This window comes from Panthera onca, chromosome B2, assembly GCF_046562875.1.
Source record: "Panthera onca isolate mPanOnc1 chromosome B2, mPanOnc1 haplotype 2, whole genome shotgun sequence".
Lineage (NCBI taxonomy): Eukaryota > Metazoa > Chordata > Mammalia > Carnivora > Felidae > Panthera > Panthera onca.
In genome coordinates this window covers 68221020-68237072 of record NC_138343.1, presented here as the reverse complement: position 1 = coordinate 68237072, position 16053 = coordinate 68221020, and the positions used below count along the sequence as shown (strand labels likewise).

General features: G+C 40.0%; 1 protein-coding gene across 2 annotated transcripts in view; it reads left to right on the top strand.

Moving 5' to 3' along the window:
- Positions 1-16053, top strand: part of IMPG1 (interphotoreceptor matrix proteoglycan 1) — a 137966-nt gene that overhangs the window by 22104 nt on the left and 99809 nt on the right. Inside the window, exons 1-4 of one of the 2 annotated variants that reach the window (XM_060615996.3) lie at positions 285-395; positions 2926-3161; positions 12297-12463; positions 12731-12759. In XM_060615996.3, the coding sequence (XP_060471979.2) occupies positions 322-395; positions 2926-3161; positions 12297-12463; positions 12731-12759 (506 nt within the window). In that variant the 5' untranslated portion in view covers positions 285-321. Of the gene's footprint in view, positions 1-284; positions 396-2925; positions 3162-12296; positions 12464-12730; positions 12760-16053 lie in introns of those variants that run through there. The other variant, XM_060615995.3, reaches the window with a different exon arrangement.

Genomic DNA, 16053 nt, shown 5'->3' with positions numbered 1-16053 from the left:
ATTCAGTGACCATATAATGTATTTTCCAAACAGGGATACATTTGAGACTGAAAGGATAGCTCCAAATAAACCAGGATATCCCAAGCAAACCAAGTCTCACTTCACCCTAATTCACCCTCATTGTTGATCACTGGCTATGTGTATTTGACATGTGAAGAATAGGGAAGATTGATCCCAGTGGGGAAAAAGGAACAGGTCAGAGCTCATGGGATTCTGGGACACAGAGCAAATCTGGAACTTTTTCACCTCCTTCTAATCCTATCCTGGTAGAATGAAGTCCAAAGACCTGGATCAAGCAGTCCTATGTGAGCAAGCCTGGATATGAGCAAAGTGTTAAGATCCAGAAGAATCCAAGTAGGAACAATTCCAGGACAGGGGCACTGTTCCCAGAGCCAGGATGAAGTAAATACTATTCCCAAAGCAAATTATTCAGCGGGTTCTAACAGAGCATAACATTAAAAAGCAAGAACAGGTGGCACCTGGGTGGCTCAGTCGGTTAAACATCCCACACTTGATTTCAGCTCAGGCCATGAGCTCATGGTTTGTGAATCAAGCCCCACATCAGGCTCTGCGCTGACAGCACAGAGCCTGCTTGGGATTTTTTCTCTCCCTCTCTCTCTGCCCTTCCCCTGCCCACTCTCCATCTCTCTCTCTCTCTTAAAATAAATAAATAAACATTTTTAAAAAACAAAGTAAGAACCAGACCAACCCCAAAGGGCAGGATATTGTAGGGGTGACAAAGTGGAAAGCAGGACCAACATTACAGGCAGGCACTGTGAGAAGATGTGCAGGATGAATGAAGAGTACAGTTTCCCAAAGCATGGTCTGTGCTTACCATACTGGATAGGCCTAGAATTCTCTAATGACCCACATTTTTTTTTCTAATCTTAGTGGCAAATGAATTGTAATTACAAAAACTTTTTTCTGTGACCTACACTGAAATCTGTGAGTGTGTGAAAGGTTATTAGAAATTAACATTCCTAAACTAAAATTCCCATTTTACCAGCTTCAGTGAGCAATGTATACTCTGCTCCTGTCTCCTTCTTGCACTTGCCAGTGTTCAGTGGGCACCTTCCACTCAGCCATGCAGCCAGCCTAACTCAAGGAAAATGGCCTCCACCTCCTCCACAGTTAGAACGAGCCACTCAGGGTAATTTCAGTCCCCTACTCTATGATCACTCAACTCAAGTCAATGGCACTGGTATATCCCTTGGCAACTGGTATTGGTCCAGGCATGTGGCATAAGTCAGCCACACTGTAGGAAAAGGTTATTTTTCAAAATGAACAAGGGCAAGCATGTTTAATTCAGTGGAAGCCAGCCTACAGATATAATCACCACGTGAGGGGACTGAGCAAAGAGAGTGAGACGGTGGCAGAAAGGCAGAGTCAGAGCTTTGTTTTCACCAGGCATTCCTTACCATTAGCTTTCCTTTCTATGTGATAATAACTTCCTTATTGTTTAAGCCATTTTGACATGGGTTGTCTTGACTCGTCCCCTGGAAATGCTCTTACAGATCCTTAGAGCAGTGGTTTCCCAAACCTGCATGCATATTAGAATCACCTAGAGACCTTCAAAAGTTGCTGATGCCTGCATTCTACTCAGAGATGATGATTTATTGGTTAGATGTGTGGCTGGGTGAGCAAATTAATCCATAAGCTCCCTTTCTTCCTGGAGATTCCTGGGAATTTATCACTGTCCAAGATTGACAGAGTACTCTAAGACGCCTCAAAATGACAGAGAATATGTGTTCCCACAGGACTCAGTCCATTTCCTGTAATGAAGGAGGGACGTTTATGCTTTGTGGCAAGATTTGAGTTCCTCCGCAGCTGCCCTACTTGGATTTCTGCTTGATTCTCTTGTCTATGCCAGAAGATTAGAGTTTGAGATGCTTCTTTACTAAAATGGGAATAGAAGTCTCAGTAAGCCACATGGTTAGGGTCTCAAGGGGCTATAGTGAGCGGTCCCAACTGTTCATCAATTATTCCTTTCTTAAGTGGAAGACATAAAAGGAAAGAGGTGGAGTGGGAGAGAGGTAATTGAGATCTGACCGCTATTAACATGCTCCAACACCTCCAAGCCTCAGTACCCTACTGTGTGATAAACCCAGAAACATATAATCTGTTTCATCAACACAGTAGAGTTTTGTGAAATAATATGACACATAGGAAAAAAATTCGAAGTAAGAAAGGACTCCGTGAATGTAAGTTATTGTTACAAGAGGTCCAGAAAGTTAAAAATGAAGTCTAGACCTTACCCTAACAGACACAGCGGTGCCAGCAGGATGAAATGGCTCAGGGAGTTAAATCCTCTGCCAACCTGATCTCTTCATACTCCCTTTCATTCCTCTCACCTCTCTCCATAAAATATCAAACTTGCTCTGTAAAGTTGACTCTAAGATGTGTCCTTGCCCCAACTCACTTGCCACCAGATTGCCACCCTCTGAGCCCCGCCCACAGAAATCCTAGCGCTGCCATTCACAGGCAGGAAGGTTGTTTGTTGCATTTTTTCCCCCTAGGTTTTTAGAAGCTCTCCACTTCCTCATCCAGAGTGTACCTCTGGGTACCACAATGTGCTATCTTTACCCACTTGAATTATAATGTCCATCAAAAGAGGCATCTCTCAGGAGGCTTGAGTGCTAAGTGGGGAGTGATTTTTAGAGATGTGTGGGAAATGGTTTCAATATTTGGCAGTTCCTAAAGGCAAGATGATTTGAGATGTTGGTTTTTTTTTTTCAAATACACTTGATCAGCTCATTATGCTATTCCCTTATTTATGAAAATGCCTTGTCACTGGAATTCGGCAGTTGCTCCAAAGTAGAACTTAAATAAACCAGAGGATTATAACTTTTAGTTTGTTCCATTCATTTATCATATGTTTCACATATATCAATGTATATATTCACCAGGAATCAATTTTTCTTTTACAGATCTCTCCATTAAAACATACCATTCTGAAACTAAAGATGTAGACAATGCCCCAAGAATCGAAACAACTGAAAGTACTACAAAAATGTACAAAGTGTCAACCATGAAACGAATATTCGATTTGGCCAAGCATCGACCCAAAAGATCAACATTTTTCCCAGCCGGGGTTAAAGTCTGTCCACAGGAATCCATGAAACAGATTTTAGCCAGTCTTCAAGCTTATTATAGATTGAGAGGTAAGGAAAGAGATGAAACCTGTTTAGCCTCTCATTCTTTTTATCCCTTCCTTTTCATTCAGTCATACATTGTCTTTAGCCCAAAACTTCCAGAGTCTCTCATTTAGTCACAAGAGTTACAGAAATCAGTCAACTGACCTGAGAGTAATGAATAGTAAACATTCAGAACTATGGTAGATGTCTGCTCTTATGTTTAAAATGATGTCTTGGGGCGCCTGGGTGGCTCAGTTGGTTGGGCGACCGACTTCGGCTCAGGTCATGATCTCACGGTCCGTGAGTTCAAGCCCCGCGTCAGGCTCTGTGCTGACAGCTCAGAGCCTGGAGCCTGTTTCAGATTCTGTGTCTCCCTCTCTCTCTGACCCTCCCCCATTCATGCTGTTTCTCTCTGTCTCAAAAATAAATAAATGTTAAAAAAAAACATTAAAAAAAAAAAAAAAAAGATTTAAAATGATGTCTTGTGCAACCCAGAACTATTAAGGCATTTAATGAGTCACCTGGGGGCCTTGGCCGCTGAGTATTACCACTTGGTTTTATTTTTGCCAAAGCCCAATATTGAATTTTAATGTTATCATTGTTAAGTAAGAAGCACAGAATGATTGCAACGTCAGGAATCTGAGCAAGTTGATTTATGACTTAGGATTTCATTTTTCAAAAGCAACATTACAATCCAGATGCTCTCTCCTTTCTTGTTGAGTTTAAGCTGTTTATTGCTGACCCAGCAAAAAGTGCTGAAGTTTGGAAACCTGGAGGCACATCCAAAGTGCACAGGAGTCACAAATTAACAGTGGTTACTGAGATATAATGCAGGGATGTTATCAGGATTTACAACACAATGACTGTGATTTCCAGCAGAGTTAAAGTACAGTTTTCACCCCAAGACAGCATAACAGAATTCTTGGGGCTTTCTCAGAAATCATGATGGACTTCAAGCATACCACAGCCATCAGTGACTATCCTTGTCATTCACTTACTACAGATGAAAAAGTCCCCATGGCTTCTTCTTTAAATGAAAAACAGAACACAAAAAAGAACCTTTAGTAGATACTATTAAATCCCCCAGGTTGCTCCAAATAGTGCAAAAATATCTAACTGAAACCTAAATTCAATTCATCTTCCATGTGAAAGTTGAGGAGGTTTTCTGATGTCCACCTTCATTCATCACATTAGATAATTGTTTCCATTCCTAAAAAGCACAGTCAGCCTGCTCTATTTCAAGCCCATTAACTAGTGCATGCTGGTTCAATTCTAGCTTGCGATGTATTACAAATTATGACAACAGAGAACCCATTTCATGATACTAACATCCTACAAAATTCTTGAGTATTTACATCTGTAAAATGTACAGAGATTGAGTTAGTCTGGGGAGTTTTTACTGGGTTTTGGAGGTATAACTAACTGTCTCAAAAATATCAAGCCTTATGTTCCTCGTATGTCTCATTTTATGTGGAACAGATATTTGCTTTCTGACAGAAGCCATACTCACAGAGAAATGACAAGTACTGGATCACAGTCAGAAGGAGAACTCCAATTATAGGAAACAAAGTACACTATATTATTATGCCTAGGTTCTAGCATAGCACCTCTGCATAGCAGTTTCTGAGTAAACGCTATTGATGGACACAGGAAGCAAACAGGCCATTGGGCATGCGAAGAAAAGACAATCATGTATAAACTATTCATTTTGAATGTGTTTACACATTGATCAGATAATGACACTGGTATATTTCATGTTATTTGTTCATGGATGGAAGTAAAATACATAGTATATGCATCACATTGAATATGAACACAATACTGCTATTCTAAGGTAACTTCTAATTCTTTATGACATTCACAAATAGGATTCATCGCAGGTATTTAGAAAATAGGCTACTTATTGCTATAACCAAGTTTTTAACTCTGAATTGTATCCCTAACTCTTCGTTCTTGATTAGGTTTGCCATTTGCATTTTTGCTTTCCTGGATGAAACAAACCACTGTTTTTCTCCCCGTGGCAACAGCAGTCCATTATCTTTATGGCTGCCCCTGGGTGGTATGAAATTTTACTATTCATCAGCATGGGTTCTTCAGTCTAACAAATTGGTTCCCAAAGAAACAAGAAATAAGACCTAGCTACAACGTGGTATTCCTTTGACAGAGTTACCCACTTACCATTTTTGTTGCTGCTTTTACAAAATTATCTTTTGACATCTTTCACACGTAGGAGAGAAAGCTTCCACATTCATCAAATCAAATGAAATATTGAGATATTTGTTTTTCCAATACTTAAAGCACCACAAATGAACGTGTTCTGAGCCTCATGGTAGAATCATAAACATGCTCATCCCAAAGCACAAATGCAAGACCGCAAGTGTTTCTGGTAGTCTCCCAGGGGAACCCTGGGCTCCTACCCAGGCAAACTCCCTGCTTTTGATTTCCTCCCTTCAAACCGCCTACCCCTCTCTGTATCTCCCTCTTCCCCCTCTCCATCCTCTGCCTCCCCGTCTTCCTCTTCCCTTTACACCTCCCTGTCCCCATTATCCTCCTCCTCCTCTTCCTCTTCCTTCCCTTCTTCTTCCTTTTCTTCTTCTTTCTCTTCTTCTCTCTCTCTACCTCTCCCAACCACAAAAGCTAGATCTTCCTTCCACATTAATTTATGCCTTAGAGAAAGTTTAAGATAGAATCCTAGTTCTTCCTTCTCCATTTGTCATCCATAGATCAGTCGTATCACAAGCATCTGGCTACTTGTTAGAAATACAGACCTACTTTCACCCCACCATATCCACGTCCAGAATCTGTATTTTAATAAGATTCCCAGGTAATTCATTTTCACTCTAATGTTTTAGAAGCACTGGTCTAGAGAATATCTAGCCAACACCCCCATTGTACACATTTGAAAAGTGAGGTGACATGCTCAGTCAGAGCCATCATTGGTGGCAGAGCAAAGTTAGAACCCAGCATTGACTCCTACTCCAGTGTGTTATCTCTCCATCTAATGCATACCCAACCCTGTGGTGGATGTTTTTACATACCATTGGTCTAACCTGATCTTTCCAAATGTAAATAATTATCCCAGGGCATGCCTGGCCTCCAGGACACATGTTCCCTAGGGTTCTTCCCACATCGCCAAACAGCCTACCATATGTGATTCAAGAGAAAGACTGAGACTCTGTGGCCAGATTTCAGGCATTGGCCAGCAACTGTGGGAAGACTAGAGAGGCAAGGTTCTGGATTTGCCTAGAATCCCTTTGGAAATCTCTTCTGGTAGATTCAAGGAAGGATGATGCAGTAAGTTAAATAACTTAACAACTAAGTTAAAGGGTTAGAAAAATCCAGCTTTCAGAAGTTTTCAGACTCCTCCCAGCCCTGAGATCCTTTAATGCTTCAACTTTCAAGGGGTTCTTCTTATGCTCCCTTGGTAAGGATAAGGGGCTTTCCTGGTAGGGCATGCACTGTGCTCCTGTTCTCCCAGTCACAGGAGGATTCTGCACCTCCTCCTTTGTGCTTAAACTTCCAAGAGGCCAGAAAAATGACATCAAAGCAGTCACAGAAAAACCCTGCTCCTCAAAAAGTCTAAAGAAAAGCTACTGGTCCCTGTTTCATCCTTAACTTTTTAATCACTATAAACTACAATGCCTCAGGGAAATTATTTTTTTTCTTTAGTTCAAGTTTTTATTTAAACTACAATTAGTTAGTATATGATGTGATATTAGTTTCAGGAGTAGAATTTAGTGATTCATCACTTACATATAACACCCAGTACTCATCACAACAAGTATTCTCCTTAATACCCATCATCCATTTAACCCATCCCCCACCCACCTCCCCTCCAGCAAATTTCAATTTGTTCCCTATGATTAAGAGTTTGTTGGGGCACCTGGGTGGCTCAGTCAGTTAAGCATCTGACTTCTGCTCTTATGGTTCCTGGGTTCGAGCCCCACATTGGGCTCTGTGCTGATAGCTCAAAGCCTGGAGCCTGCTTCAGACTCTATGTCCCCCTCTCTCTCTGCCCCTCCCCAGCTAGCACTCTGTTGCACTTTCTCTCTCTCTCTCTCTCAAAAATAAGTGAAACATTAAAAAAAAATTTTTTAAAGAGTTTGTTTTATGGTTTCCTTCTCTCTCTTTTTTTCCATATGTTCACCTGTTTCATTTCTTAAATTCCACATATGAACGAAATCATATGGTATTTGTCCTTCTCTGGCTTAATTTCACTTAGCATAATACACTCTAGCTCCATCCACATCATTGCAAATGGCAAGATCTCATTCTTTTTTATGACTGAGTAATATTCCAGTATATATCTCTTAACTAGATTATTTGTTTTTTGGGTGTTGAGTTTGCTAAGTTCTTTATAGATTTTGGATACTAACCCTTTTTCAGATATAACATTTGCAGATATATTCTCCCATCCTGTCAGTTGCCTTTTAGTTTTGCTGGTTGTTTCCTTCTTTTTATCTTGATGAGGTCCCAATAGTTCATTTTTGCTTTTAGTTCCCTTGCCTCTGGAGACATGTCTAGTAAGAAGTTGCTATGGCCAAAGTCAAAGAGGTTGCTGCCTATTTTCTTCTCTAGGATTTTGGTGGTTTCCTGTCTCACATTTAGGTCTTTCATCAATTTTGAGTTTATCTTTGTGTATGGTGTAAGCAAATGGTCCAGATTCATTTTTCTGCATGTTGCTGTCTAGTTTTCCTGACACCATTTGCTGAAGAGACAGTCATTCCATTGGATATTCTTTCCTGCTTTTTCAATGAGTACAATAGACTTTGTAACAATATTTGTTCTTATAATCCATGCAAGTCTTTCCATTTCTTTGTGTCATCTTCAATTTCTTTCATAAGTGTTTTCTAGTTTTCAGAGTACAAATTTATTACCTCTTGGGTTAGTTTATTCCTAGATATCTTATGGTTTGGGGTACAGTTATAAATGGGATTGATTCCTTTATTTATCTTTCTGCTGCTTCATTATTGGTGTATAGAAATTCAACTGATTTCTGTACATTGATTTTGTATCCTGTGACTTTACTGAATTTGTGTATCAGTTCTAGCAATTTTTTGGTAGAGTCTTTTGGATTTTCTACATGTCCTCTGCAAATAGTGAAAGTTTTACTTCTTCCTTGCCAATTGGGATGCCTTTTATTTATTTCTATTATCTGGTTGCTGAGGCTAGGACTTCCAGTACTATGTTAAATAACAGTGATGAGAGTCAACATCCCTGCCTTGTTCCTGACCAAAAGCTGTCAGTTTTTCCCTATTGAGGATTATACTAACTGTGGTCCTTTCATGTATGGCCTTTATGATGTTAATATATGTTCCCTCTATCCGTACTTTATTGAGGGTTTTTATCAAGAATAGATGCTGTATTTTGCCAAATGCTTTTTCTGTATCTATTGAGAGGATCATATGTATTTATTAATGTGGTGTATCACACTGATTGATTTGCAAATATTGAACCACCCTTGTAACCAAGGAATAAATCCCACTTGATTGTGGTGAATGTTTCTTTTAATGTACTGTTGAATTTGATTTGCTAATATTTTATTGACAATTTTTGCATCCGTGTTCATTGGGGATAGTGGCCTGTAGATCTTTTTTTAGTGGGGTCTTTGTCTGGTTTTGGAATTAAGGTAATGCTGACCTTGTAGAATGAGTTGGGAAGTTTTCCTTCCATTTCTGTTTTTTGGAACAGTTTGAAAAGAATTAACTCTTCTTTAAATGTTTGGTAGAATTCTCCTGGGAAGCTCTCTAGCCCTGGACTTCTGTTTGTTGGGAGATTTTTGATTACTGACTCCATTTCTTTGCTGGTTATTGGTCTTTTCAAGTTTTCTATTTCTTCCTGTTTCAGTTTTAGTAGTTCATATGTTTCTAGGAATTTGTCCATTTCTTCCAGATTGCCCAATTTGTTGGCATATAATTTTTTTATAATATTCTCTTATAGCTTTTTATATTTTTGTGGTGTTGACTGTGATCTCTCCTCTCCGGGAAATAATTCCTTAAACAGCTTCAGGTATTTGTGCTTCGGGTAGAAAGTTCTCTCAGAGCCTTTGTGAAAAATGGATTTTAATGGGGATGGGGGTCTTGTGTGTCCCTGAAGTAGGAGAAAGGGCAGCAGAGAAAGGAGCAGAGCTAGGAAGATACAGGCACCAAAAACAAACCTTAAACTGGACTGAAATAAAAGGAAGACTTAATCTGAGACCAAAAGCAACATGCCCACAGACATGTCAGACTAGTAAATAGAAGGATTATCATATTATGTTCTTCCAGATGTTCCACACACAGATATTATCAGTGAAAGTCTCCAACACTAAGACCCGAAAGGCAGCGCTAGTTGATTTTATATACATGGAAATCCTCTATCTCTGGCAATTAAATGTGTTTTGAACTAAATTAGCAGGTGCATTGGGTAGAGATGGAAGGTCAGTGTAACGCCTCCAAAAGAAAGTGTGGAGTAAACAGATGAGAAGGGTAGCAAGGACAACTGGTTTGCTTGGACTGGACACACAACTCTTAAGGTTTGGGTAAGTCTCAAAATATTCAAGTGTTGTTTCCTTTTTGCGTGATATGTAGACTCTTGAGTAGAGGTGAAGATCGAAAGACTGCATGATGGCTGGTATTGGGAGAGGCATTACAACCCTCCAATCCTTGCCTGACAGGAGAGAGAGAGAACATTCACAAACGTGGGTTCTCCTGGTGAGGCTATTGGCTTGCTCTCCAGGTGTGCTGACCCCTGTCACTTCCCCAGATGTGGAAAACTCAATGACACATTTGGGTTGGTGGGGACAGCACCCACTCCTGGCTTTGTGGGTTCTGGTGAGGTTGCTGCTGGTAGATGATCTGAGCTTGTTTTGGTCAGGAATTCTCTTTGCCTGTTAAAACAGAAAGTTAAGAAAACTCCAGACATATAAAAATGGGGAGTGAAGGGAAATAAAGCATAGGAGTAAGAGTTTCCAAACTGGTCTTCTCTCACTGTGTTCCTTCCCCCCAGTCCCTTCTCTCAGCAGGTAGGCAGTTTCTTTAGAAAGTCAGATGATGTCAGCTTCTGCCCTAAAGCTTCCAATTGCTTCCCATTCCTACTGAAGTAAAATCAACATACTATAATTGCTTATGAAAGATGTCATCTAACTATTTTTCCTTCACTTAATCCTGTAAAATAATTTTTAAATGATGCACCTCTTTACATGGGTTTCAGTTAACATCCAAAGCTTTTCATTGTAAGTTTAAATAATTGGATAAGATGTAACTTTTGATGAGTTGTAAGTATCGATACTGAAAATAAAACAAAAACTAGAGAATTTTTATGCATCCAGTAGAATCTACCATAGCCACTCAATTGTTACCATCAAATACTCAACAAGTACATGCCTTCATGTACTCTTCTTAACGGTAGGAAATGCAACGTGGATCCTTTTTCTCCACACACCTACATTTCTACTCCACTCCCCACTTCAGTCTTATCTTAATGTAGTTTATTTTATGCTTGAAAGTCTGTCATTGGCTACTCTAACATACTTCTCAGTAACAAAAATATGTATATAAATTTAAATTACAGATTTTATTTTTTCCTATTACTGTAGGCTTTATGTTTCCAAAGAAATTTCTTTTGGATTCAATTGCATTTATAATTACTCTTAATATATAATTGATTAAAACAAATAGATACAAACTTTTAAGGCCTTTTTTAAAATTTATTTATTTGAGAGAGAGAGAGAGAGAGAGAGACCATGATCAGGGAAGGGGAAAAGAGAGCGGGAGAGAGAGAATCCCAAGCAGGCTCCATGCCATCAGCACAGAGCCTGATGCAGGGCTTGATCTCACAAACCACGGAATCATGACCTGAGCCAAAACCAAGAGTTGGACACTTAACTGACTGAGCCACCCAGGTGCCCCCAAATAGATACAAATTTAACAAAAAAATTTAAGTAAATTTATATTGGCAGATATAAGATCCGTTATAGGTTTTTGTGAGTACCGATGTTTATAAATACAAAATTAGGGGAATGTTTATAAATACAAAGACTTGGGGAAGAGGCCAGTTTAAATGAAGGGCCTATAGCTAAAGCTTCATTAGCTTCAGCCTCTGTTTAGATGGAGTTACTTTGGTGTTGTTCCTCTATTAGTTCGTGTACCATTACTTATTATTCATATTATGTTTTGCTAAAATGAGACAGGATTTAGGATCAATTTTATCTCTATTCTTTTCCTTAGTTTCACTTAAATGCAGAGAAAACTTGTTACGTAAAATAAGTAGATAGAAATAGATGGAGTTTTGTTACAGTAATATCTTTATTCTTTAAGTTCCTTTAGCATTATATGCTAACAATCACATCATGATCTGTCATTTTTAATGGCTTGTCAGCTGTCAACTCCATTAGGACTTGTAATGTGTTGAAAGCAAAGAATCAGAAACCACCCTGTTGTAAAAACATGTTCAGCTCAGTTCACTTGCTTTCTTAACCTCAACACTATTATTTCATGTCGTCCCTTTGTGTGATGACCGAGAGGCACTGTGCTACAGTAAGTTAGGGATGGATGAATGGGGGAGGATGCTGACCCAAGGGAAAAGGAAAGGTGTATCCTTAGGCAGACTGGCTTTAGGAGAGCATGATAGGAAAAAATGAGACCTAGAAATTGATTCTATTTAAATTGTTTGTGTGTCTGTTTACCCCTTGGAAAGTCTTTAAATATAGCCAGGTACCTTTGCCCCAGTTTGGAAGTTACTGGTCCACAAAGCCCTATGCCATCCCTGCTCCCTTCACCACATCTTTCTGTCTTCATCTTCCTTTACTCTCATCCTTGCTCTGGCCACACTGACCTCTTTGCTGTTCTTTCAATGCTCAGAGCATTCTCTAGCCTTGAGGCCTTCTCCAAACTGCTCAGAAGTCACCTTTATAGTGAGGCCTTCCTCAGCTGTCCTATTTTAAACTACAACCTACATACGTACTCTATTCCCTATCTTCCTTCTTTTATTTTTCTCCATAACATATATAGGGGCTCAATAAATATTTTTTAAATGACTTGATTTCTATGGCCTATAAATTAGCATATCCACATAAGCCATGAAAGAATATTCCATGTTCTAAGATTATGCTTGGGCTGGGAAACAAGGATCATCTTAGGATGTGGCCATTTTCTACTCCTAATGAATGGTACTGCATTGCAGTGTGTCAGGAAGCAGTGTGGGAAGCATATCGGATCTTTCTGGACCGCATCCCTGACCCAGGGGAATACCAGAACTGGGTCAGCATCTGCCAGCAGGAGACCTTCTGCCTCTTTGACATTGGAAAAAATTTCAGCAACTCCCAGGAGCACCTGGGTCTTCTTCAGCAGGTGAGCCTAAACGCTGTACATTTAGAACACGGCCTGGATAGCTCCCAGTCCTCCAGCCCCCGCCCCTTTTGAATTGGCTTCCTGCATAAAGGTTAGTTGAAGAAATGCTTAGAGATACCTGATAAGGCCAACAAGAATTTTATTCTTGCACAATAACATTATACAGCCTGGTTGAAGTGAAGTTAAAGGGAAAAGGGAATGAAAATAGACTTTAGCTCTTCAGTTGACATTTTTCTCCTGGTAAAATTACTTTTTATCTTTCTGCAGAGAATAAAACAGAGACACTTCCCTGAGAGGTAAGTACCCAAAATAGAATGCTGCATGCTCTTGACTTTTGAAAGATCATATAATGGAGACTGAGCTATGATATTATGTCAGCCACTGAGGTCTGTGTAGGTTATTTTGACAGAAAATTATGCATATATTGCGCTAAAGGTAAATGAGTATCTAAAGGGGAAATGGATAGGCCCTAAAGATTGAGACAGGTGTTGGCACTATGTTTGCAGATAAAACGGATTCACTACTATGTGCTAAGTATCTAAAGTGTGTTTTCACTTAGGGGATATAGAGCAATTAAAATAGCTTGATTCTGGGGTGCCTGGGTGGCTCAGTCAGTTAAGCATCCAGCTTCGGCCCAGGTCATGATCTCACAGTTCGTGAGTTCGAGCCCCACATGGGGCTCTGTGCTGACAGATCGGAGCCTGGAGCCTGCTTCAGATTCTGTGTCTGCATCTCTCTCTCTGCCCCTCCCCTACTTGTGCTCCTTCTCTCTCTCTCCCCCTCTCTCTCTCTCTCTCAAAAATAAATAAATAAACATTTTAAAAAATAGTTTGATTTTTAAATTTATTATAAACTATTAATTACATCAGGGAAATACTAACACAATCAGAGAACAACCGGAATTTTGAAGTCTTATTTGGTATTCTGTAAAGCGTTAGTATTTCTCAAACTAAATTACTGAAGCACTCACTAAGCTATACTCTCAACAAGAACTGAATATCAAATAAGAAAATCAAAATTTTTTAAAAGGCAAGGAAAAGTACATTAGTAAAATGATTAAAGAAAAGAGACAAACTCTAAACACAAATCACATACATTTTATAACATTTAGAAATCTAAATCTGAAGATAATACTAAGAGAGACACAAATTTTGCTGTATAAATTACTGACAATTCTTTATAATGCTTTTCACATTTGTTCCTTCATTTCTATTCCCTTTGCCAACAACCTCTTCCAGGACCTTACTAATTTACACTGTGAAAAATGTCAAATCTGATCTCCCTAATGGATTTCCCTGCCTCTAACCTCTTCCCCTCTTTAACTTGCATAACGGCTGCTGGATTAATAAGTCTGAAAAATTCCTTTTCTTACACTGAGGCCTGTTCAATGACTTTCAAAAGATTCCCACATCTTCCTCTTACCCTTCTGAATATCCTCTGCCCACCAATCCCCCTCATGCTCTGTGTACAGAAAGCTGAGTGGAGAGGCTGGAATCACTTGCCTTGACTCCTCGGTGGGAATAGTCGGTGGGGAGCAGGAGATCAGAGGGTGAGGACAGAATGAGGTGAGTGAATTTATCACCTCCCCTCAACCACCAACCTGCAAAGTTTTCAAGGGCTATTAGCCTCCTTCAACTTCATCTCAGCTCCTGTCAGGCAGCCTTTCCACAGAGCCTTCTCTGTCTCTATCGTGGTAACCGGTCCATCTTCTCACCCCTCCTGGGCTAGGGGTGTTTTGAGCATCCCACTGTTAACCAGCCCTGGTATGGCACTTGGCCTTATGATTACTCTTATGCTCTTCCCACAACTTAGCAAGTAATCCTTTTTTTTTTTTTTTTTTAATTTCTTTAATGTTTATTTTTGAGAGAGACAGACAGACAGAGCATGAGCCGGGGAGGGGCAGAGAGAGAGGGAGACACAGAATCCGAAGCAGGCTCCAGGCTCTGAGCTGTCAGCACAGAGCCCAACACGGGGCTCAAACCCTGGAGTAACGAGATCATGACCTGAGCCAGAGTCGGACGCTTAACCAACTGAGAGCCACCTAGGCAGCCTGCAAGTAATCCTTTTTTAAATTTTGTTCAAATTACCCCACAATGAGTGAGCCATCTGTTTCCTGCCAGGACCTTCACGGAAACAGAGTCCAAACTAATCAATTGAGGCATTTCAACCCCTGACCTTTCCAACTTTGCCTCCATTACCCATGATCCCACTGCTGCTACCATGCCCTTCCTCACTGCATACAGACCACACCCTACTCATGCTGGATTCTGGACCCTAGCCTTTCCCTCTTGCCCGGAAGATCCTGCCTTTTCCATATTACCTATCCAAATCCTACTCTCCTTTCAAGCTCTTAGTGGATTCCTCCATGGACCCCATGATGTCTTAACAGCCTATTTGAGCCTGCAGCAATATCTCCCTGCTTTGAATTTTGCACTGTTTTTGGCACTTACATTTTTTTAATGTTTATTTATTTTTGAGAGAGAAAGATACAGAGTACAAGCAGGGGAGGGGCAGAGAGAGAGGGAGATGCAGAATCTGAAGCAGACTCCAGGCTCTTAACTGTCAGGACAGAGCCCGACGCAGGACTCAAACCCTTGGAACCATGAGATCATGACCTGAGCCGAAGTCAGACGCTTGACCAACTGAGCACCCAGGCACCCCTTGGCACCTACATTTTTATTTAACACTTCCTTGCTTTACTCTATTTTCCTGTACGAGTTTGAACTCCTCAAGGGCAGGGACTGTTTTATGTCTCTCCACCCACCACCACAGACCTGAGCAAAGTCCTCATGTGTTTTGTTAATTGATATGTCTACTGAGCCATTCTTTAGAAATTTTAAAAAGTTGATACCAGAAGGAATAATGTGATTGAAGAAAATCTTAGTACTAGAGTATTAACTTTGTTCACAAGACACAGAGATATTCACTCTTCTTATTTAAATATAGGATGATACTGGAGCACCTGGGTGGCTCAGTTAGTTGAGCATCTGACTCTTGGTTTCAGCTCAGATCATAATCTCACAATTTATGGGATCGAGCCCTGCATTGGGCCCTGTACTGACAGCACGGAGCCTGCTTGGGATTCTCTCTCTCCTCTCTCTTCCCCTCCCCCCACTCTCTCCCTCAAAATAAATAAACATTAAAATTTTTTTAAATAAATAAATATAGTATGATACTTACTCCTCCAATTTTCGAAAAAAGAAAAAGAAAGTAAAGCAGAGGTCATCCACCCATAAGAAAAAATACAGCAGAATGTACCAAGACTTGATAGAAAAACATTAAAAATTATAGGAAACAGCTACCCAACACAGAAAGAGAAAGAAACGGAATCATCCCATCCACTCCTGCATCTACCAACATTGCTAGAGAGAATTGCTAAGGAGCAAGAGACAAACATTGTACATTAGCTACGATTACCAAGTTGTTAAGAGAGGAGGCAAGGAAGCTGTTTCTTATTTTCAACCTTTCCAGGAAGACAAAACAGAAAATTTTCTCATCTGAGTAGCCCATAAATCTGCCAGCTTCAAATTACTTTAAAATAAAAGCCAGTGGAAGAATCCAATATCCCAGCTTCCCAAATTATAGCTTTT